At 43.2% G+C, this 25,824-nt stretch overlaps 1 protein-coding gene across 1 annotated transcript in view; it reads right to left on the bottom strand.

Moving 5' to 3' along the window:
• The window catches only part of brsk2a (BR serine/threonine kinase 2a), a 616,067-nt gene that overhangs the window by 92,260 nt on the left and 497,983 nt on the right, over positions 1-25,824 (bottom strand). Inside the window, exon 9 of the mRNA XM_045227105.1 lies at positions 15,115-15,146. Within this exon, the coding sequence (XP_045083040.1) occupies positions 15,115-15,146 (32 nt within the window). The remainder of the gene's footprint in view (positions 1-15,114; positions 15,147-25,824) is intronic.

The raw sequence follows: 25,824 nt of genomic DNA, 5'->3' as shown, positions 1-25,824 counted from the left end.
ATGATCTCTGAATGTGTAGTTCCCACCGTAAAGCATGGAGGACGAGGTGTTATGGTGTGGGGGTGCTTTGCTGGTGACACTGTCTGTGATTTCTTTAGAATTCAAGGCACACTTAACCAGCATGGCTACCACAGCATTCTGCAGCGATATGCCATCCCATCTGGTTTGGTCTTAGTGGGACTATCATTTGTTTTTCAACAGGACAAGGGCTATTTTACCAAGAAGGAGAGTGATTGAGCGCTGCATCAGATGACCTGGCCTCCACAATCCCCCGACCTCAACCCAATTGAGATGGTTTGGGATGAGTCGGACGGCAGAGTGAAGGAAAAGCAGCCAACACGTGCTCAGCATTTGTGGAAACTCCTTCAAAACTGTTGGAAAAGCATTCCAGGTGAAGCTGGTTGAGAGAATGCCATAAAGGCAAAAGGTGGCTATTTGAAGAATCTCAAATATAAAGTATATTTTCATTTGTTTAACACTTTTTTGGTTACTGTATGATTCCATATGTGTTATTTAATAGTTTTGATGTCTTCACTATTATTCTACAATGTAGAAAATAGTCAATTAAAGAAGTAGGTGTGTCCAAACTTTTTACTGGTACTGTACATTTTCATAGGTGCTTTAAAAATTGTAATTAATCATATTGTTATTTCTAATTTTGTATCTTTATCTTTTAAAATTATAACTGGTTTAGCATGTATTCGCTTTGTGAGAGCTGCGAGATACAGTGAGGGAAAAAAGTATTTGATCCCCTGCTGATTTTGTATGTTTGCCCACTGACAAAGAAATGATCAGTCTATAATTTTAATGGTAGGTTTATTTCAACAGTGAGAGACAGAATAACAACAAAAAATCAAAAATGTTATAAGTTCATTTGCATTTGAATGAGGGAAATAAGTATTTGACTCCCTCTCAATCAGAAAGATTTCTGGCTCCCAGGTGTCTTTTATATAGGGTAACGAGCTGAGATTAGGAGCACACTCTTAAAGGGAGTGCTCCTAATCTCAGTTTGTTACCTGTATAAAAGACACCTGTCCACAGAAGCAATCAATCAATCAGATTCCAAACTCTCCACCATGGCCAAGACCAAAGAGCTCTCCAAGGATGTCAGGGACAAGATTGTAGACCTACACAAGGCTGGAATGGGCTACAAGACCATCGCCAAGCAGCTTGGTGAGAAGGTGACAACAGTTGGTGGGATTATTCGCAAATGGAAGAAACACGAAAGAACTGTCAATCTCCCTCGGCCTGGGGCTCCATGCAAGATCTCACCTCGTGGAGTTGCAATGATCATGAGAACGGTTAGGAATCAGCCCATAACTACATGGGAGGATCTTGTCAATGATCTCAAGGCAGCTGGGACTATAGTCACCAAGAAAACAATTGCTAACACACTACGCCGTGAAGGACTGAAATCCTGCAGCGCCCGCAAGGTCCCCCTGCTCAAGAAAGCACATATACAGGGCCGTCTGAAGTTTGCCAATGAACATCTGAATGATTCAGAGGAGAACTGGGTGAAAGTGTTGTGGTCAGATGAGACCAAAATCGAGCTCTTTGGCATCAACTCAACTCGCCGTGTTTGGAGGAGGAGGAATGCAGCCTATGACCCCAAGAACACCAACCCCACCGTCAAACATGGAAGTTGATACATTATGCTTTGGGCGTGTTTTTCTGCTAAGGGGACAGGACAACTTCACTGCATCAAAGGGACGATGGACAGGGCCATGTACTGTCATATCTTGGGTGAGAACCTCCTTCCCTCAGCCAGGGCATTGAAAATGGGTCGTGGATGGGTATTCCAGCATGACAATGACCCAAAACACATGGCCAAGGCAACAAAGGAGTGGCTCAAGAAGAAGCACATTAATTTACTGGAGTGGCCTAGCCAGTCTCCAGACCTTAATCCCATAGAAAATCTGTGGAGGGAGCTGAAGGTTCGAGTTGCCAAACGTCAGCCTCGAAACCTTAATGACTTGGAGAAGATCTGCAAAGAGGAGTGGAACAAAATCCCTCCTGAGATGTGTGCAAACCTGGTGGCCAACTACAAGAAAAGTCTGACCTCTGTGATTGCCAACAAGGGTTTTGCCACCAAGTACAAAGTCATGTTTTGCAGAGGGGTCAAATACTTATTTCCCTCATTAAAATGCAAATCAATTTATAACATTTTTGACATGCGTTTTTCTGGATTTTTTTGTTGATATTCTGTCTCTCACTGTTCAAATAAACCTACCATTAAAATTAGAGACTGATCATGACTTTGTCAGTGGGCAAACGTACAAAATCAGCAGGGGATCAAATACTTTTTTCCCTCACTGTACGTAGTTACCAGTTTTATTTGCAATTAAGTATTATGCTTTATTTGAGTTTAACCTTTAGTTGTTGGCTCTCTTCAAAAGTAAAATGTTGTATTCGTGCCTAAGTTCAGAACTTTAATTTTCTTCTTATCTTGTTCATATTTTTAATGGGCTTTTTCTAAGATAGTGATTTATTTTTCTTTAATTTTAATTTCTAAATCATATTTTGCTTTTGCCGAGTATAAGATTATCATCCCCCTAATGTACGCCTTAAAGGCATCCCCAATTATATTGGGGGTCGGCTTTTCTCTGTCCTCTACACTGAGTGTACAAAACACCACCACCCCCCCACCCACCTTCGGGTAGTAGACCATTCTTGATACACAAGGGAAACTGTTGAGCGTTAACAAAACAGCAGTGTTGCAGTTCTTGACACAAACCGGTGCGCCTGGCACCTACTACCATACTCCGCTCAAAGGCACTTAAATATTTTGTCTTACCCATTCACCCTCTGAATGGCACACATACAGTACACAATCCATGTCTCAATTGTCTCAAGGCTTAAAACCTGTCTCCTCCCCTTCATCTACACTGATTGAATTGGATTTATCAAGTGACATCAATAAGGGATCATAGCTTTCCCCTGGATTCATGGAAAGAGCAGGTGTTCTTAATGTTTTGTATACTCAGTGTATGTCTACATTTGTAATGGTAAAGGTTTTTATTTTTTCGTTTACATATTTCATAAATTCCAGGTCCAGAAGATGCGCTCTGTTCATTCTCCAAACTCTGTCACTTTGTGCATTTTTTATTGGTGTAATTAAACATGAACTAATTAGATGGACACAATAATGCTAAGCTAACTAGCTAACGTCACTCATGTTTATTTGTTATTCAGCGACATAATTTAGTTAATTTGGTATGAGAGGCCTGGTGGATTTGTTAACTTGGCTGTTGGCCTTCTGGTTATATTGCTAAGATGCAGCTGGCTGGCACGTGGCTGGCTAGCTGAGTTGGCAAGCTGGCTAGGCTAGCTGGTTGGACAATTATTTGGTTCAGGCTGCAAACGTTAGCTGGCTAAAATATTTAGCCGTCAGTACAGCAGTCCTGGGGTAGGGTAAACTTTATGGCGATTAACATACAGAGCGCTCAGCTTGGTATGAACGTGTTCTGTGAAAAGTAATTTTGCCATGTATTCATGTCATGTTGGAAAAAAGCAAGAGGCTGACATAATGTGACTGGACTTGGGACGTGCGTCGCTGTTTGGGAGCCTCCAGATGTTAGCGAATTTGAGTTCCTACCAGCCAAAGAGAGCGGTAGAAGCTATAGACTTCCTCTCTTGCGGGTGGTTACTGTTTTGTTTCTATTATTGTTAAAAACCAGCTGTCAGAGTTTGTTCACAAATATGTATAATGGTGCAAAAATATTTTTTTCCTATTTATATTGAATTAGGTGTTTTATTTCATTGATTGTTTATTTTTGTCATACACTTATCCATACATTCTATATGACAAAGATTTTAAATGAACCGTGAGCTCATCGTATTTTCGTTAAATTCCCATGGTTTGAATTCCACTATCAAGCATACCAAATGCTTAGAATACATCAGACGCTGTATTCACCCTAATACAAGAAGCCCACATAAAACATTCTGATGTTTATATATTCCAAAACAGATATTATAAATGTCTTGCTCACTCCTCAGCCACTAACAAAATGAAAGGTGTTTTCATATTATTTGATAGAAAACTACATGTTCAGGTTGAGGGTTCTGATAATGATGATGCAGGACTTTTTGTATTTGTAACTATGGTTATAAATCACACTAAGATGTGTTTCACCTCAATCTACTGTCCAAACATACCTGATTCTAATTTATTTAGTTATATTTCTAAAAGACTATTAGATCTCTCAGAATACCAACTTGTTGTGGGAGGAGATTTTAATCAGGTATGTAATTCTCAGTTAGATAGGTCTCATGTTTCATCTCACTCTCAAACTGATCAGGCCTCTGGTGATCTCATCTCACTTGCTGCAGAGCTTAATATTATAAGTATAAGATTATACTTTATTTTCTTCAAGACATAATAATTTTCACAGATAGACGACATATTTGTCTCTCCCTATATAAACAGGTGTATTCAGATAACCGAGCTGCTCCCCATAGTCATTGCTGACCATGGAGCTGTCCTGTATAGTATCTTACTTGACAGCTCCAAACAGAAAGGTGCCAGAAGATGGCGCTTTAACACAACTTTGCTGAAGAATAAGGCTTTTTTGACACAACTTTCAGCAAAGTTCAAATCATTTTTATTGTTTAATACAGATACAGCCACATCCCCTCAGTCACTTTGGGAGGTGACAAAATGTTTTTTTAGGGTAAACTGTACCTCGTTTGCCTCACATTTTAATTCAACTCGCAGTAAAAAAGTAGTAGACCTGGAAAAACAGATTGCTCTTGTTGAAAATGAGCAGAAACAAAAATGTACAGAGCAAAAGGGGAAGGTTTTAACAGCATTAAAACACGAGTATAACACTTTACTACAATCTAAAGCAGAATGTATAATGCATCGACAAGAGTAACATACTATTCTGAGGGGGAGAAAGCTAGTAGACCTTTGGCTGCAAGGCTTAAGCAAAATGAGGCTTTTTCTTGTATCTGTCACGCTCGTCTAAGGAGGAGGACCAATGCGCAGCGTTGAAGGTGAACATATTTATATTTATTAGAGTATGATCACACGATCAAAACAACAGACGAAAACGTGATGTCTACGGTTGAACACAAACCAAATAAGAACAAGAAACCACAAACAATGAATGCCTAAAGGCTACCTAAGTATGACTCCCAATCAGAGACAACGAGCTACAGCCCTCTCTGATTGGGAGCCACCCTGGCCAACATAGAAATACAACGACTAGAACATTAACAAATGAACACCCTGGCTCAACATACGAGAGTCCCCAGAGCCAGGGCGTGACAGTATCAATACAATACAATATAAACAGAAATTAATGATACGTTAAGGCAGTTTTATTCCTAATTATATACGTCAGAGGCGGACCCTCAAAATGGGATATTGTCAGGCCACTAATTCTTGTTTCTATCAATAATGCATTAAAACGCTGAGAATTGCATAGAGACCAAAACACCTCACTGATTATAGTTTTGTTAAAAAAGGGCAAATCTCCCCTAGACTGTAAAAGCTATTGGCCCGTAAGCCTTATTACAACAGTGCACAATCTGTTTGCAAAGGTACATGCCATCAGATTGGAACTGCTTGTAGGAAATCTAATTAGCGATGATCAAACTGGGTTTATAAAGGGTTGTTTAACCTCAGACAATATTAGATGTCTATTCCATATCATAAATGAGTCCGAAAACGACCTAGTCCCTGCTGCACTTTTTAGTTTGGATGCAGAAAAAGCCTTTGATAGGCTAGAATGGAACAATTTATGGTGTGTTTCGGAGTCCTTTGGTTTTGGTAAAGGATTTATCTCCATGTTAAAAACATTGTGTTCTGAATCCCAAGCAGTTGTGCAGACGGGAAACATTCTATCCAAGACTTTCTGTTTACAATGTTCCACAAAACAAGGATGTCCATTATCACCATCGCTCTTTGCCCAGTCTTTGGAGCCCCTTGCTCAAGCGATTAGATTGGACCGACTTATTTCACCCATCAATATTAAAGGTACTCAGCATAAAGTGTCACTCTATACTGATGACACCTTATTGTATTTCTCAGACATCTCAATTTCCCTTCCACAGATTCTGAAATTATTTACTATTTTCGGTTCATTCTCTGGATATAAAATAAACTGGGAAAAATATATACTGGTGCCCCTTAATAGCCCTGCGAAATTGCTTACTTTGCCTGCTGCATCTCCAGTGCAGTGGAATGAGGCAGACTTGATTTATTTGGGCATATGCATACCCACCAAATTTTCCCAAGTTTTCAGAGGGAACTATGTCAAACTAAAAGAGGAGATCACCTCTGATTTGCAGAGATCGTCCTCTCTTAAAATCTAATTACATGGTAGGATTGCTGTAGTAAAAATGAACGTAATCGGTCGACAACATTTTATTTTCTCTATGCTGCCTATACCTCCTTTGCCAAAATACTTTGAGGAATTAAAGTCAATGACCTCAACGTTTATTTGGAATGATAAAAAACCACGCATTCAATATGATACTCTTATGCGGTTAAAGGGAACAGGAGGTTTGTCTCATCCAGATTACAAATTATATTACTGATCTTTCCAAATAAAATCCTTGAGAGTATGGTCCGATGATTCTATTGCAGCTTCTTGGAGAGGCATAGCGGAAGCACTTGATGCACCGCATAGACTTACAGATCTAGTTTTTTCCAGTATCAAGGTTAAAACGGCATTCAAAAAATGTGGTTCAATTATTTCCAACTCACTACAGAGCTCCCGAGTGGCACAGCAGTCTAAGGCACTGCATCTCAGTGCTAGAGGCGTCACTACAGACTCTGGTTCGATTCCAGGCTGTATCACAATCCGCCGGTGATTGGGAGTCCCATAGGACTGCGCACAATTGGCCCAGCGTCAGCCGCGGTAGGCCGTCATTGTAAATAAGAATTTGTTCTTAACTGACTTGCCTGGTTAAATAAAAAGTATGGTACTACGCTGAGAAACATATAGCCAACACTAAGAAGTTATGTGAATCTTCTATATGGCATAACCTGCTGACAAACAATAAGCCTTTTGTGTGGGTGCATAAGGGTGTGCATACCTTGTGAGACATGTATAATGATAAGCGCTAATACTTTTCCAGGACCTCAAACAAATGTATTCACTTCCAGGCTTTTCATGGTTCCTTTACCTACAGTTAAGATCTTCGTTAAAAACGTATGGTGTACCATGGGATTCTCCGTTAACATCCCACATAATGCTTACATGGATAGACCCTTCATTAACTTCTAAAATGGTCTCTGCCACTTATGTTTGCCTACTGTCTGTTAAATACTCTACATTGGGTGTCACTCTAGTATGGAACCGCAAAATGCAGGGATTGGGGCACGACCTGAACTGGGATACTATTTGGGAAAATGTATTTGTTACCTCTAAAAACCCAGCACACTAGCTTATACCTTATAAGTTTTTACATAGAAATTATGCAACCCTCTTTAGACGTTTTAAGATTAAACTGATTCCTACTCCAATATGTGATAGATGCCGTATGAATGCTGTTGGAACACTAATGCACGTGTTTTGGGAATGTCCTGTTGTGTCCCAGTTCTGGTCACATGTTCCAGATTTCCTTACACAAATTATGGGTTTACCTGTGGACAAAGATCCACCTTTATTTTTGTTGAATGATGACTCTTCATTTGTACTGCAACTGGTTCAGAAAATAATCATTTATGTGGGGTTAACAGCAGCAAAAACGGTTATTCTTAGTGCTTGGATTACCCCTACAATCCTCTCGCCTCAAACATGGTTATCATATTTTCAAGATATTGTTTGTATAGAGCGATCAGTCGCTGTGATAAACAAAGCTCGGGCAAATACAGTTGATGCATGGGATGTATTATGCAACATTCTATCAGATATCAACAACTCTTGACCAAGCAATGGACCTCCATGGTAAGGTAGTGGGGGGATGACATTTTCTTTTCTGAGAATAATATAGAATATTTTTTATTGTAAACTCTACTTCCTTTCTGTAAATGTCGTATTGTGCTCTCAAATAATTGACTCTTGGCTGTATGTAAATAGTTTTATTGTATGTTAGTGTTGTCATGTCGGCTAATATTTGTAACGTGATCCTGCCTTGTGTGTTTTATAATGTTGATAAAAAAATAAATTAATAGAAACGTCTCAGGGAAGCTCATTTGCGTGCTTGTCGTCCTCACCTGGGTCTTGAACTGACAGCAGTTCGGCGTCGTAACTGACTTCAGTGGGCAAATGTTCACCTTCTATGGCCACTGGCACACTGGAAAAGTGTGCTCTTCATGGATTAATACCGGTTTCAACTATACCAGGCAGATGGCAGACAGCGTATGGCGTCATGTGGGCGAGCGGTTTGCTGATATCAACGTTGTGAACAGTGTCCCATGGTGGCGGTGGGGTTATGGTATGGGGAGGCATAAGACAATAAACACAACTGCATTTTATCGATGGCAATTTGAATGCACAGAGATAGTGTGACCAGATCCTGAGGCCCATTGTCGTGCCATTCATCCTCCGCCATCACCTCATGTTTCAGCAAGATAATGCATGACCCCATGTTGCAAGGATCTGTACACAATTCCTGGAAGCTGAAAATGTCCCAGTTCTTCCATGGCCTGCATACTCACCAAACATGTCACCCATTGAGCATGTTTGGGATGCTCTGGATCGACGTGTACGACAGCGTTTTCCAGTTCCCGCTAATATCCAGCAACTTTGCACAGCCATTGAAGAGGAGTGGGACAACATCCCACAGGCCAGAGTCAACAGACTGATCAACTCTATGTGAAGGAGATGTGTTGCGCTGCCTGAGGCAAATGGTGGTCACACCAGATACTGACTGGTTTTCTGATCCACGCCTCTACTTTTTTTTAAAGGTAACTGTGACCAACAGATGCATATCCGTATTCCCAGTCATGTAAAATCCATAGATTAGGGCCTAATGAATTTATTTCAAATGACTGATTTCTTTATATGAACTGTAACTCAGTAAAATCTTAAAAATTGTTGCATGTTGCGTTTATATTTTTGTTCAGTGTACTTGGGGACAATAGAATCTAGATTGTATTGGGAGGAGGGGGAAATAATATTGTCTCAACTGTATGTAGCCTCGTAAGGTCAATGTTTTCCGTAATTCATATCACAATCAACTTTTACCAGTTGAATGTAGACTCAAGTATAATACTTGTTTGTATTATAACTTTTCTGAAATATTGTATCAAAATATGCAAATGAGGCACTATTCTATTAAATATGTGCATATTTGCATATCGCGCAAATACATTTTTCTGGAGACTGGATGAAGTCAGCCTACATTTTTTGGTTTCAATTTGTTAAGACACTCCAGGACTGGACTTGTTCAGAGCAGATTGTGGATTAATACTTTTTTTAAACTTTCAATCTGTTAAATACTACATTTTTTCAAAGAAAATGTTATCTAGAATAAAAAATTTGCAACATATCAACAATCCCCTATGGGCAAGTCTGGCGAATATATCTAAGGATAACCACACAACATTTGGTGAATGCAGATTCTTCTGAAGCTGAGAAAAATGAGTTGGCATGTGGGAAGAGTCTGACTTTTGGGAAATGGCAGTTAAAGACAAGTACACTGAATTCAGATTGCCAAACACCTATTTAGACCCAATAATCATCTCTTTAAGGTAACTTACGAAATATAGTCCAGTTTGTAACACTCTCTATGAAATGGGTTTTTAAATTATGCATAATTTAATGTAGTGAGCTTTGAAATTATTGATGAATGTCAATTTTAAAGTGGATACAATTAATTTAAATGTTGATGACGGTAGTATGATAAACTAAAGAAAATATACATTTTCATCAACCTTTTTACATTTTATGTTTACTTTTTGAAAATACTAATATTAATGGACCAAACACCAACAAATCTCAAAATTGATAGGTAGATGCAAAAATGTCATTTCAGCCTGTTGAGCCTGGCTGTAAGGCATAAATATAAGTTGTAGATTACTTATAAGGTCATAAGGCCCTAGGGGCATCAGCTTAGGGAGGCCTACAGGGCTGACCTGGAGACCTCTGGGGAAGCAACTGGGGAAGCAGAAGCTGTAACGTTTATAGGGGTCTCGGGATCCCACGGCAGCATACCAAAGATTGGTATTGACTCAGGGCTGACACTAGTGATTCTAGTATAAGTCCCCATTGCGCATGTGTGCCTATGCACGTAGAAAGAGCACATGCCGAGGGCAATGAAACCAAGGATCATGGTAGCATTAAAAATACTGTCAGGCATTGTCCACAAACGGGTGATGGACTAGTCTTTGGCCTTATAGTCAACGGGATTGATCACCAGGCTGTCATTAAGTAGAATAAGATCAACAACCATCTGTCCCTCATAAAGAATTTGGTCTTGAATGGTAGGTTCTAATTCAAGAGTGCGCTACACAAAGGCATCAGGAATTTCGATCTCAGTGTCTTGGAGAGTCTTTCCCACATGTTGCAACCTAAGTGACTGGGCCTTCATCTGTTGTTGGATTAGGGGCATCTCATCTGTTAGTTTTCTAACATTCTTTTTGACAGTGGCCAGACTGACTGTTTTGACGGCGGTGGTACCTAAAGAGAGTAGTGATCCTACCGCTGCCCCCATTGAGGCTCCAATGAATCGCGTCTGCCGTCTGCGCTCTGCTAATTCTGGTGAATTTTTGGAGTTGGCCAACATGTGAGCTGTGTCTAGCAGGGCGTGCCAAAAGGAGAAATCCACCCAAAAACCACTCATTCCTTTAATGTACAGTGCCAAATAACACTAACATGTGAGAACAATATTTTTTATAATTTTAGCATTATAATAATATATGAAAAATGTGGAAATCTGTTGCAGCTCAAGTCGACTACAAAATCCACAATGCAATGCTCTCTCTATGGGCTGGCTGGATAGCTAGCTAGCTAGCTAGCAAGCAAACGTAGCTATACACAATAATACCAAAGACAATATCAGCATGTAAGTAGCTAGTTGACTGTAAAATCTTCTAAACAAACTGCACCATCAAATTAGGAGTACAATCTCAACATGTTCAACCGGCAGATCGATGTGCCTCACAGAGGGTCTGATATTCACAACGGCAGATATACTTTTAAGGAGATGGGAAACGTTGCCCATGCTACGTCAATGGGCCGCGCAGTGCATTCTGGGCGATTCTGGGACAAGGAGAGCGCCCCTTCAAGGAGTGAATGGGAGTCTATTGGGCGCTAGCTCAAAAACCCAACATTAGCACAGATTTCGTCAACAAGAAGTACAACATTATAAATATTTTCAGAGATGTGAGATAATCAACTTGCTCTCTGTAATATCGTATAGCTTTGGAATTCTGACATTACGTACTTTCAAGGAAAATAGGCACGTTTCTTGACATATACACTGACGTTGGTAGCCATGAAGTGCTTTGAAAGTCATGGCTCACATCAACACCATCATCCCGGAAACCCTAGACCCACTCCAATTCGCATACCGCCCCAACAGATCCACAGATGACGCAATCCCAATCGCACTCCACACTGCCCTTTCCCACCTGGATTAAAGGAACACCTATGTGAGAAAGCTGTTCATTGACTACAGCTCAGCATTCAACACCATAGTGCCCACAAAGCTCAACACTAAGCTAAGGACCCTGGGACTAAACACCTCCCTCTGTAACTGGATCCTGGACTTCCTGACGGGCCACCCCAAGGTGGTAAGGGTAGGCAACAACACATCTGTCACGCGGATCCTCAACACGGGGGCCACTCAGGGGTGCGTGCTTAGTCCCCTTCTGTACTCCCTGTTCACCCACGACTGCGTGGCCAAGCACGACTCCAACACCATCATTAAGTCTGCTGACAACACAACGGTGGTAGGCCTGATCACCGACAACGATGAGACAGCCTATAGGGATGAGGTCAGGGACCTGGCAGTGTGGTGCCAGGACAACAACCTCTCCCTCAACGTGAGCAAAACAAAGGAGATGATCGTGGACTACAGGAAAAGGAGGGCCGAACACACCCACATTCACATCAACGGGGCTGTAGTGGAGCGGGTCGAGAGTTTCAAGTTCCTTGGTGTCCACATCACCAACAAACTATCATGGTCCAAACACACCAAGAAAGTCATGAAGAGGGCACGACAACACCTTTTCCCCCTCAGGAGACTGAAAAGATTTGGCATGGGTCCCCAGATCCTCAAAATGTTATACAGCTGCACCATCAAGAGCATCCTGACCGGTTGCATCACCGCCTGGTATTGCAACTGCTCGGCATCTGACCGTAAGGTGCTACAGAGGGTAGTGCATACAGCCCACTACATCCAGGACCTATATACTAGGCGGTGTCAGAGGGAGGCCCAAAAAATTGTCAAAGACTCCAGTCACCCAAGTCATAGACTGTTCTCTCTGCCAAGTCTAGGTCCAAAAGGCTCCTTAACAGCTTCCACCCCCAAGCCATAGGACTGCTGGACTATTTACATTTTTACACTGCTGCTACTTGGTGTTTATTTTCTATGCATAGTCACTTTACCCCTACCTACATGTACAAATTACCTCGACTAACCTGTACCCCCGCACATTGACTCGGTACCGGTACCCCCTGTATATAGCCTCGTTATTGTTATTTTATTGTGTTACTTTTTATTTTATTTTTTACTTTATTTTATTTAGTAAATATTTTCTGAACTCTATTTCTTGAACTGCATTGTTGGTTAAGGGCTTGTAAGTAAGCATTTCACGGTAAGGTCTACACCTGTTGTTTTCGGCGCATGTGACAAATATATTTTGATATGATTTGATTTGATTCCTATTAACTTCCAGTGTATTGAGAGCGACTGTATCACAGTGCTACGTCATACTGGACGGATTTCTGCCTGCTTGAATGACAATAACTCAGATACACATGAAAACATGAAGTGAAACAGGGAATCGATAGAACATCACTTAGAGATGCACAAAAACAATATAACATTCAAAATGGGTGAACCTTTAACTGCCTGGCCAGTCCAATCAGTCCCGGCTCAACTCAGGTGTGCACTGCGGGGAATGTGTTTGCCTTACACATTCTCAGCGTCTAGGCGGACGTATAGTTGGTGATTAGTAGTGCTGGATCGTCGCGCAGGAAGATATCCACTGGGGGTCCGCTTGTTAGTACGTATGGTTGGTTGGATTCAACAAGGACACAGAGTGCCAGGATCAGCCTAAGGAATCCCATGCTAATCTGGATTAAACTCCAGGGATAAGATACACTCTTGCGTTGTAAGGGTGCTCTGGGAAGCGGTTTGGAAGGTTGGAACTGGCAACAGATTAAGCATCCCCTTACGTACTGCACCACATCCTGTCCATATGCCACTTGTCGCAAGGCTTTATACGTAGCCTTGACCCCCCTGATGGGATATTATTATTCTGTACAGGCTTCCTTCTTTTCACTCTGTCATTTAGGTTAGTATTGTGGAGTAACTACAATGTTACTGATCCATCCTCAGTTTTCTCCAATAACAGCCATTAAACTCTGTAACTGTTTTACCATTGGCCTCATGGTGAAATTCCTGAGTGGTTTCCCTCCTCTCCGGCAACTGGTGAAGTTATGAATTACACTTTGGATGGTGTATCAATACACCCAGTCACGACAAAGATACAGGATGCAAAGTGTAATTAATAACTTCACCATGCTCAAAGGGATATTCAATGTCTGTTTTTGCCCCATCTACAAATAGGTGCCCTTCTTTGCGAGGCATTGGAAAATCTCCCTGGTCTTTGTGGTTGAATCTGTGTTTGAAATTCACTGCTCGACTGAGGGACCTTACAGATAATTGTCTGTGTGAGGTACGGAGATGAGTTAGCCATTCAGAAATCATGTTAAACACTATTATTGCACAAAGAGTGAGTCCATGCAACTTATTATGTGACTTGTTAAGCAGATTTTGACTCATGAACTTATTATTTATATTAATATTAATATTAATTAATATATTAATATTATTATCATATATATTTAGGCTTGAATACTCATTGACTCAAGACATTTTAACTTTTCATTTGTAATTCATTTGTAAACATTTCTACAAACATAATTCCACTTTAACATTATCGGGTATTGTGTGTAGGCCAGTGACACAAAATCTCAGTTGAATCCATTTTAAATTCAGGCTGTAACACAACAAAATTTGGAAGAAGTCAAGGGGTGTGAATACTTTCTGAAAGCCCTGTATGCTGTTCGAATTTTGATATAACAAACAGAATTAGTGTCATAAGCAGTTTTAAGAGGAACAAAAATATTACGCCACGCCCCTCATTCATCGCCACTTTCAGTGATTTTAAATTCTTACAGAGTCATATTCAGGTAAGACATTTTGATTCCTATATGGTATCAGAAACAGAAAATTCTGAGGTTTCCAAAACACTTACCTTTGTCAAGTAACTCTCAAAATTGAAGAAATGAACTATATTTCAAAATATAACTTTATCCAAGAATAACCACTGTTCCATGCCCTCCACATGTGAGGCAGCAGATAGCCTACAGTAACATAAAATAATAAAAATGCTATTGTGTTTTTTGAATATTTTTTTTTTTACCCAAGACCTTTAGAAACAAGCAAAATATTATTTTTCTGATAGCATATATGAAATGTATTATTAGACTGTTACAATTTTCTAGTGTTTCTTTCTCTCTATCGCTCCTCTGCTTTCGCCCCCCTCCCCCCTCTCTCAAGCCACCCCCCTTTCTCTCTCTCTCTCTCTCCATCTCTCTCCTATCTTCCCCTCCCCTCTCTCCCTCTCTCTCTAGGAAGCCAGTAGATGTGTATGTGAGGAGACAGTTGTCCCTCTAGGCAGTTGGATCTCTGTCCTTGCTGCTGATATGGTGAGGCCATTCATCAGAAAACACACGCACATGCACACACACAAACACAGACTTCTCTCTCAAGCGCATTTCCCGCTCCCTTGCTTCTGCCTCTTAAGCCCCGCTCCCTTGCTTCCTGCTGTTTAACTGAGACATCCCTCCCTCCCATCACCCTAGTCTCCCCACCTTTGACAACTTTCATCCAATTTATCCTAAATCTTTCTTCGTCCCTTTGAAATCCCCAATCACAGAGAGAACAGAAGGATGAAAAGAGAGAAAAGAAAAGTACACTCACATGTACCAGTTGTGCTTCTGAATCTGCTCTAACTGTAGGAGAGAAAGAAAGGAGAAATGTAAACACACAAGACACAAAAACACCTGCTTCAAGCCATTTACACATATACAAGTCTGGTCATGTTAATCAGGGCACACGGTAGCAAAATGATTTAAAAAACTAAAATTTGCATTTCTTATTGGACAAGTAGCTCCCTGTTTCAGACTGTTGCCTAAAAAACACTACCCATTTCACGAGTCATAATCAAACACAAAATGATAGATTTTCAAAGACAATACAATATTGATATTAAATCAATATTAAATTGCTTCCTCCAGTACATAAGAACTCGATAGGCCAATAGTCACCACAGCATTCTGGACTCAGATCCGTTACGTAGACACAATAATAATACACAGTAATACAATATGGGAGATGGCAGGTCTCTTGATCTATCCCAGCCCTACAGCTATGAGAGAGAGCGAGAGAGAGAGAGAGAGAGAGAGAGAGAGAGAGAGAGAGAGAGAGAGAGAGAGAGAGAGAGAGAGAGAGAGAGAGAGAGAGAGAGAGAGAGAGAGAGAGAGAGAGAGAGAGAGAGAGAGAGAGAGAGAGAGAGAGAAATGAAGTCAGACCAGAGCAGTACACAGTTCTACCATCTCACATACACACTGCTCTATCCCTGCCAAGCCCTTTGGCTCAAAGGGGGTCTCTATCTTTCTTTCTCTATTTCTCATTCTGCGCTGGCGAGCAGTGCCATGAGTTGGCCTCTGCCCAGTGCCCCGTGGGCAGAAAGGCTACAGCTCATTGTCTGAAAGTCCCATGACAAAGAGATAAACAGAGAAGAAAACAATAAAAAGAAAAGACAACCCAAAGAATCAACCCAAGGTGTGACCTGTGCAGTGGAATATGAATGTCATTGTCAATTTGAATAGCTTTTTTGTCTGATTCTCTGTTATAGCAACTGCTGCTGCCATAGACTTAGAAGGGGACATAGTTCAATATAGCAACTTGCTATACTAAGGTTTCAGATCAAGGAACTTATGAAGTAATCTCTCAAGGAACGTGTTGCTTTCCCTCACACAGTGATCAAATCCAAAGAGCGAACTAGAGAAAGAGTGTCTCAATGTTGAAGCACAAAAACAATCCCCTGAGAGGTAAATTGACAATGTCTTTTTTATTGCCCCTCTGGAATTATAGTCTTCTTGCATTTAATTCAAATGAATTGAATTGAATGTTGACAAACACAGGGACAGTTTGACACAGAGACAGTCAGTAAGTATGACAGCTTCCATAGAGAGAGAGGTGATAGCTTCCCATTAATATTATTGACACCAGGCACTCTAACTGACTGACTGACTGGTTGCTGTTAAGACAGTGGCTCACCTATCTCTCTCACTGGGTTATTAAAGGGCTGGAGGTGACAGACCAACACACACATGAACATACACATACAGTTGAAGTCGGAAGTTTACATACACCTTAGCCAAATACATTTGAACTCAGTTTTTCACAATTCCTGACATTTCATCCTAGTAAAAATTCCCTGTCTTAGGTCAGTTAGGATCACCACTATTTTAAGAATGTGAAATGTCAGAATAATAGTAGAGAAAATGATTTATTTCAGCTTTTATTTCTTTCATCACATTCCCAGTGGGTCAGAAGTTTACATACACTCAATTAGTATTTGGTAGCATTGCCTTTAAATTGTTTAACTTGGGTCAAACGTTTCGGGTAGCCTTCCACAAGCTTCCCACAATAAGTTGGATGAATTTTGGCCCATTCCTCCTGACAGAGCTGGTGTAACTGAGTCAGGTTTGTAGGCCTCCTTGCTCGCACACATTTTCTATAGGATTGAGGTCAGGGCTTTGTGATGGCCACTCAAATACCTTGACTTTGTTGTCCTTAAGCCATTTTGCCACAACTTTGGAAGTATGCTTGGGGTCATTGTCCATTTGGAAGACCCATCTGCAACCAAGCTTTAACTTCCTGACTGATGTCTTGAGATGTTGCTTCAATATATCCACATAATTTTCCTTTCTCATGATGCCATCTATTTTGTGAGGCGCACCAGTCCCTCCTGCAGCAAAGCACCCCCACAGCATGATGCTGCCACCCCCGTGCTTCACGGTTGGGATGGTGTTCTTCGGCTTGCAAGCGACCCCCTTTCCTCCAAACATAACGATGGTCATTATGGCCAAACAGTTATATTTTTGTTTAATCAGATCAGAGGACATTTATCCAAAAAGTACAATCTTTGTCCCCATGTGCAGTTGCAAACCATAGTCTGGCTATTTTATGGCTGTTTTGGAGCAGTGGTTTCTTCCTTGCTGAGCGGCCTTTCAGGTAATGTCGATATAGGACTCATTTTACTGTGGATATAGATACTTTTGTACCTGTTTCCTCCAGCATCTTCACAAGGTCCTTTGCTGTTGTTCTGGGATTGATTTGCACTTTTCGCACCAAAGTACGTTCATCTCTAGGAGACAGAACGCATCTCCTTCCTGAGCGGTATGACGGCTGCGTGGTCCCATGGTGTTTATACTTACATACTATTGTTTGTACAGATGAACATGGTACCTGCAGGCGTTTGGAAATTGCTCCCAAGGATGAACCAGACTTGTGGTGGTCTACCATTTTTTTGCTGAGGTCTTGGCTGATTTCTTTTGATTTTCCCATGATGTCAAGCAAAGAGGCACTGTGTTTGAAGGTAGGCCTTGAAATACATCCACAGGTACACCTCCAATTGACTCAAATTATGTCAATTAGCCTATCAGAAGCTTCTAAAGCCATGACATCATTTTCTGGAATTTTCCAAGCTTTTTAAAGGCACAGTCAACTTAGTGTATGTAAACTTCTGACCCAATGGAATTGTGATACAGTGAATTATAAGTGAAATAATCTGTCTGTAAACAATTGTTGGAAAAATTACTTGTGTGATGCACAAAGTAGATGTCCTAACCGACTTGCCAAAACGATAGTTTGTTAACAAGAAATTTGTGGAGTGGTTGAAAAACAAGTTTTAATGACTCCAACCTAAATGTATGTAAACCTCCGACTTCAACTGTACGTTGAGTAAGTGATTGACTAAGAGCAGCTGGGTTCATTGGATTAACTGATTGATTTGACCCTGCATTTCAAACTGAAACACTGTCAAATCTAGGAAATATTGTGTGTGTGTGTGTGTCTGCTAATTCTCCTGTCATCTTTATGAGGGTATTATTCCACCCATAATGAACCACTCTTTAATATGATAGTCTATTAAGTCTGTCAACCCCCTTCACTTCTTCATTACCGAGGGATGAATAGGAGGAGGTCTATGAGGGGTGACAGACACACACACACACACACAGAAACACATACACAAATGCATGCAGTCACACACAAACACTTAATTTGGGTGAACAGACAGACAGGATGAGATGATTGGAAGAGACGGTAGGATGTTTGCTTCAGTGCCAATTTAGATAATGTTAAATATACTTAAATCATACTTCATTCATATATTTTAATATATTTAAGAACTGTATCTCTCAGATATAGGACAGACACTTCAGAACAAACTTCCTTTAGATTTTTGGGGGGACTATCTGTTGTTCCATGTAGTGAATCTGTTATTCAACGCGTTTGTATGGGCTGATAGCAGTAAGGTCAAAAAATAACAGCCAAAACCTTCAGCTGCAGAAAAGGATTCTGGGTAATATGGATTTTTTGTGTTTTTGAAGGTATACTTGAAATATATTTTGTGGACATTTAAATTAAATATACTTTTTTGAAAGTATACTTAAGTATATTTTCTTGAGATATGAAAAAGTATACTCTCAGGAAGCATGTTCCATAGCTGTGCATGTTTCCTTATGTGGACTAAACAAGCGTTATCAATGTCATCAGGAATTCAGAAAGTACTTCAAAACACATTATTGGCACTGAAAGTACAGTACCTGGCAAAGTATTCATACCCCTTGGATTGTTACAATTTCTTTGTCAACAATCAATTTACATTTTATTTTTTAGATTGATTGAAATTAAATAACAAAAATATAATTGTTGCATAAGTATTCAGCTCCCTGATTCAATTAATGTTAGAAGCACCTTTGGCAGCGATTACAGCGGTGAGTCTTCTTGGGTAAGTCACTAAGAGCTTTACACACCTGGAATGTGCAATATTAGCCCTTTATTCTTTTCATAATTCCTCAACCTCTGTCAAGATGTTGGTGGATCATGGTTAGACAGCCATTTTCAAGTATTGCCATAGATTTTCAAGCAGATTTAAGTCAAAACTGTACCTTGGCCATTTAGGAACATTGATTGTCTTCTTGGTAAGCAACTCTAGTGGAGATTTGAGCTGTAGGTTCTAGGTTATTGTCTTGCTGAAAGGTGAATTCCTCTCCCACTGTCTGATGTAAAGCAGACTGAAGCAGGTTTTCCACTAGGATTTTGCCTGTGATTAGCTCCATCCCTTTTCTTTCTATCCGGAAAAGATCCCCAGTATTTGCCTATGTCAAGCATACCCACACCATGATGCAGCCAGCACCATGCTTGAAAATAAGGCAGCAGTTACTCAGTGATGTGTTGTGTTGGATTTGCCCCAAACATAAGGCTTTGCATTTAGGCCACAAAGTGTATTCCTTTGCCATGTTTTTTTAATGCAGTATTACTTTAGTGCCTTGTCGCATACAAGATGCATTTTCTGGAATATTCTTATTCTGTATATTTGTATTGTTCTTTTCACTGTCATTTAAGTCATTATTGTGGAGTCACTACAATATTGTTGATCCATCCTCAGTTTTCTCCCATCACAGCCATTGAACTCTGTAACTGTTTTAAAATCACCAATGGCCTCATGGTAACATTCATGAGCAGTTGTATTCCTGTCCTGCAGCTCAGTTCAGTTCAGTTCAGAAGGATGACTATCTTTGATGTGTCTGGGTGGTTTAATACATAATCCACAGCATAATTATTAACTTGACATGCTTAAAGAGATATTCAATGTCTGATTTGATATTGTTACCCATCTACCAATCACTGCCCTTATTTATGAAGCTGTCGAAAGGCTCCCTGGTCTTTGTAGTTGAATATTTGCTTGAAATTCAATACTGAGGGACCTTACAGATGTTGTATGTATTGGGGACAGAGGAAGGGTTAGTCATTCAAAAATCATGTCAACCCCTATTATTTCACACAGAGTCCATGTAACATATTATGTGATTTGTTAAGCCAAATTTTACTCCTGAACTAATTTAGACTTACCTAAACAAAGGGGCTGAATACTTATGCAACAACTATATTATCTATATTATCATTTTTTAACAATTCTTAAGTATTACTATTATTATATATATTTTTCACTTTGACATTACAAATTGTTTTGAGTTCATTGTTGACAACAAATCACAATTAAGTAAAGTTTTATCCCACTTTGTAACACAATAACATTTGAAGCAATACAAGGGCTATGAATACTTTTGCAAGGCACTGTATACTTATAGTGTACTTGATCACTCACAAGCAGAGTTTCATAAAGTAAAATCAATGCTTCAACTTAAAAACAACTCCAGGTGTATTTTGAATGAATATACTAAATTACAAGTAAAGTGTTTGAAATTGAAGTACAGTTTTAATGAGTGTGTTTAAGTTGAATGATAGTGAACATATATTATACTTAAAGACTGAAAAACAATGAATTTGAAGTACACTTTTAATAAGTGTATTGAAGGTTGATGATAGTCTATAGTATTAAAAACAAAAAACAATGTTTTAAGTGAGAATAGGCATTGGTCTGATGCCGAAAAAGAAAGGAAATTCACATGAGCACCACAACGCCTATTCCACCTGTGCTCTACCAAGGTTTTACAGCACACAGCTTTGACCTACTACAGGAGCTATGTTGGTATTGTACTTCAAACTATGTGTAGGCAGGTTGCTTAGGATTCAAACCTTCTCAAACAGCCTAGTTCATACTCTTAGAGGAGATGCTTCCACAATAATGTGATTTGTATCGCATACAAGGTAAAGTATTGGATTCTTCACACACCACAGTAAGACATTATCCCATTACGCTACCTTTCATGCTTTTTTTAATTAAATGGACACAAGTGTCACGCACTGGCTCTGGGGACTCTGAAATGTTGAGCCAGGGTGTGTAGGTTCTGTGTTATATTTTCTATGTTCATGTTCTAGATCGTTTAGATCTATGTTGGCCAGGGTGGTTCCCAATCAGAGGCAGCTGTATCTCGTTGTCTCTGATTGGGGACCATACTTAGGCAGCCTGTTTGGCACTAGTCGGTGTGGGATCTTGTTCCGTTAAGGTTTGTTTTGTGTAACCTAGGACTTCACGTATCGTTTGTTTGTTGTTTTGTGTCGTGTTAAGTACGTAATAAAATGTACGCTTATCACGCTGCGCCTTGGTCCGTCTCATCTTCCGTTAACGATCGTGACAGAAGATCCCACCAAAAGAGGACCAAGCAGTGTGTCCAGGAACAGACAGCCTGGACCTGGGAGGAGATCCTGGACGGGAAGGGATCCTGGACTTGGGAGGAGATTCAGGCCGGAATGGATCGCCGTCCTCGGGAGGAGACTGTGGAGGCGCGCTATAGAGAGGAGCAGCGGCAACGCAGAGGGTACCGGCCGAGGAGGAAGCCCGAGAGACAGCCCCAATAAAAAAAATTTGGGGGGCTAAAAGGGTGGTTGGCGGAGCCTAGGGTTAGAGCAGAGCCAACTCCCCGTACTCAGGCTAGGAAGCGTGTGACTGGGCAGGCTCCGTGTTATGCGGAGCCACGTACTGTGCCGCGAGTGGCACAGTCCTGTACGTCCTGTGCTAGCACCACGCACGTGTCGTGCAAAGATGGGCATTCAGCCAGGACGGGGTGTGCCGGCTCAACGCTCGTGGTCTCCAGTATGCCTCCTCGGTCCCGTATATCCTGCGCCAGTGCCACGTGCTGTAGCGCCAGTACGAGTGCACAGCCCCGTACGTCCTGTGCTGATGCCTCACACGTATTGTGTGGAAGTAGGCATTCAGCCAGGACGCGTTGTGTCAGCTCTTCGCTCCAGACCTCCAGTCTGCCTCCACAGTCCGGCCCGGCCCGTTCCGGCTCCCCGCACCAAGCCAGTGGTGCGTGTTCCCAGTCCAGCCCGGCCTGTTCCTGCCCCTCGCACCCAGCCAGTGGTGCGCGTCGCCAGCCCGGTCCGGCCTGTTCCTGCCCCTCGCACCAAGCCAGTGGTGCGCGTCGCCAGCCCGGTCCGGCCTGTTCCTGCTCCCCGCACCAAGCCAGTGGTGCGCGCCGTCAGCCCGGTCCGGCCCGTTCCTGCTCCCCGCACCAGGCCAGTGGTGCGCGTGCGTCAGCCCGGTCCGGCCCGTTCCTGCTCCCCGCACCAAGCCAGTGGTGCGCGTCGTCAGCCCGGTCCGGCCCGTTCCTGCTCCCCACACCAAGCCAGTGGTGCTTGTGTCCAGTCCGGCACGGCCCGTGCCTGTTCCACCGGTGCCTGGTCCGGCACCGGTCAGCTGCTCCACTCGGAGCCAGAGCAATCCGCTCCACCGGGGGTCTGGTCCAACTCCAGTCAGCGGATCCACTCCGAGCCAGAGCAATCCGCTCCACCGGTGTCCAGTCCAGCTCGGCCAGCGGCTCCAGTCCGGAGCCTGTACGGTTTGATCCACCGTCGTCGGGTCCAGCTCCAGTCAGCGGTGCCAGACCAGATCAGGGGCGCAACGGGAGGTGGAGAGAAAGTGGTGGTCACGCCCGAGCCGGATCCGCCTCCGAGGCGGAATGCCCACCCGGCCCCTACCCTGTTGTGTTTGTGTGGCGCGGCCGCAGTCCGCGCCTTTGGGGGGGGGGTACTGTCATGCCCTGGCTCTGGGGACTCTGAAATGTTGAGCCAGGGTGTGTAGGTTCTGTGTTATATTTTCTATGCTCATGTTCTAGATCGTTTAGATCTATGTTGGCCAGGTGGTTCCCAATCAGAGGCAGCTGTATCTCGTTGTCTCTGATTGGGGACCATACTTAGGCAGCCTGTTTGGCACTAGTCGGTGTGGGATCTTGTTCCGTTAAGGTTTGTTTTGTGTAACCTAGGACTTCACGTATCGTTTGTTTGTTGTTTTGTGTCGTGTTAAGTACGTAATAAAATGTACGCTTATCACGCTGCGCCTTGGTCCGTCTCATCTTCCGTTAACGATCGTGACAGAAGATCCCACCAAAAGAGGACCAAGCAGTGTGTCCAGGAACAGACAGCCTGGACCTGGGAGGAGATCCTGGACGGGAAGGGATCCTGGACTTGGGAGGAGATTCAGGCCGGAATGGATCGCCGTCCTCGGGAGGAGACTGTGGAGGCGCGCTATAGAGAGGAGCAGCGGCAACGCAGAGGGTACCGGCCGAGGAGGAAGCCCGAGAGACAGCCCCAATAAAAAAAATTTGGGGGGCTAAAAGGGTGGTTGGCGGAGCCTAGGGTTAGAGCAGAGCCAACTCCCCGTACTCAGGCTAGGAAGCGTGTGACTGGGCAGGCTCCGTGTTATGCGGAGCCACGTACTGTGCCGCGAGTGGCACAGTCCTGTACGTCCTGTGCTAGCACCACGCACGTGTCGTGCAAAGATGGGCATTCAGCCAGGACGGGGTGTGCCGGCTCAACGCTCGTGGTCTCCAGTATGCCTCCTCGGTCCCGTATATCCTGCGCCAGTACCACGTGCTGTAGCGCCAGTACGAGTGCACAGCCCCGTACGTCCTGTGCTGATGCCTCACACGTATTGTGTGGAAGTAGGCATTCAGCCAGGACGCGTTGTGTCAGCTCTTCGCTCCAGACCTCCAGTCTGCCTCCACAGTCCGGCCCGGCCCGTTCCGGCTCCCCGCACCAAGCCAGTGGTGCGTGTTCCCAGTCCAGCCCGGCCTGTTCCTGCCCCTCGCACCCAGCCAGTGGTGCGCGTCGCCAGCCCGGTCCGGCCTGTTCCTGCCCCTCGCACCAAGGCAGTGGTGCGCGTCGCCAGCCCGGTCCGGCCTGTTCCTGCCCCTCGCACCAAGCCAGTGGTGCGCGTCGCCAGCCCGGTCCGGCCTGTTCCTGCTCCCCGCACCAAGCCAGTGGTGCGCGTCGTCAGCCCGGTCCGGCCCATTCCTGCTCCCCGCACCAGGCCAGTGGTGCGCGTCGTCAGCCCGGTCCGGCCCGTTCCTGCTCCCCGCACCAAGCCAGTGGTGCGCGTCGTCAGCCCGGTCCGGCCCGTTCCTGCTCCCCACACCAAGCCAGTGGTGCTTGTGTCCAGTCCGGCACGGCCCGTGCCTGTTCCACCGGTGCCTGGTCCAGCACCGGTCAGCTGCTCCACTCCGGAGCCAGAGCAATCCGCTCCACCGGGGTCTGGTCCAACTCCAGTCAGCGGATCCACTCCGGAGCCAGAGCAATCCGCTCCACCGGTGTCCAGTCCAGCTCCGGCCAGCGGCTCCAGTCCGGAGCCTGTACGGTTTGATCCACCGTCGTCGGGTCCAGCTCCAGTCAGCGGTGCCAGACCAGATCAGGGGCGCAACGGGGAGGTGGAGAGAAAGTGGTGGTCACGCCCGGAGCCGGATCCGCCTCCGAGGCGGAATGCCCACCCGGCCCCTACCCTGTTGTGTTTGTGTGGCGCGGTCGCAGTCCGCGCCTTTGGGGGGGGGGTACTGTCATGCCCTGGCTCTGGGGACTCTGAAATGTTGAGCCAGGGTGTGTAGGTTCTGTGTTATATTTTCTATGCTCATGTTCTAGATCGTTTAGATCTATGTTGGCCAGGGTGGTTCCCAATCAGAGGCAGCTGTATCTCGTTGTCTCTGATTGGGGACCATACTTAGGCAGCCTGTTTGGCACTAGTCGGTGTGGGATCTTGTTCCGTTAAGGTTTGTTTTGTGTAACCTAGGACTTCACGTATCGTTTGTTTGTTGTTTTGTGTCGTGTTAAGTACGTAATAAAATGTACGCTTATCACGCTGCGCCTTGGTCTGTCTCATCTTCCGTTAACGATCGTGACAACAAGCTTTGCTGGTTTGTCTTGTAGTCATGTGGTGCATGCCGTATTTCCTTAAACCTTTATTTTAGCAAAACATTTAATTGAAAACAATATCACAAAATAACATCATTTTTTGGAAAAGTAGGTGCCCAACACAACAACCGGTGGTGGTGTGTTGGACACAGTAGCTCAGATAGATAGAGCCTGTCTGCATTCCTGATTTCAGTAACTGTTAGCTTACCTGTGTAATATTGAATTAAGCTCAGAACCACTTGTGTTTCAAACATGGTCCTGTTTTATCAATTGCTGTGCTGATCAATGGGCAGTTCATTGCCTCTGTCAAAATAACATGTAGATTAAAGTTATGTTTGCACTTGTATTTCGTTTTTCGTGCTTTGTAGTCATTTTCATGTAGATTTAATTGTGTGTTTTGGATTATTGTCTTGCTGCATGACCCAGCTGCACTTCAGCTTCAGCTCACAGACGGATGGCCAGACATTCTCCTGTAGAATTCTCTGATACAAAGCAGAATTCATGGTTCCTTCAATTAAGGCAAGTCGGCCAGGTCCTGAGGCAGCAAAGCATCCCCAAACCATCACACCACCACCACCATGCTTGACCGTTGGTGTGAGGTTCTTACTGTGGAATGCAGTGTTTGGTTTTCGCCAGGCATAATGGGACCCATGTCGTCCAAAAAGTTGACTATAGTTTGCCAAAAAGCACCTGGAAACACCTGGATGATCATCAAGACTCTTGGAAGAATGTTCTATGGACGGATTATTC

The sequence above is a fragment of the Coregonus clupeaformis genome, chromosome 19 (genome assembly GCF_020615455.1).
Source record: "Coregonus clupeaformis isolate EN_2021a chromosome 19, ASM2061545v1, whole genome shotgun sequence".
NCBI lineage: Eukaryota > Metazoa > Chordata > Actinopteri > Salmoniformes > Salmonidae > Coregonus > Coregonus clupeaformis.
This window is presented reverse-complemented; position numbering and strand designations above follow the sequence as displayed.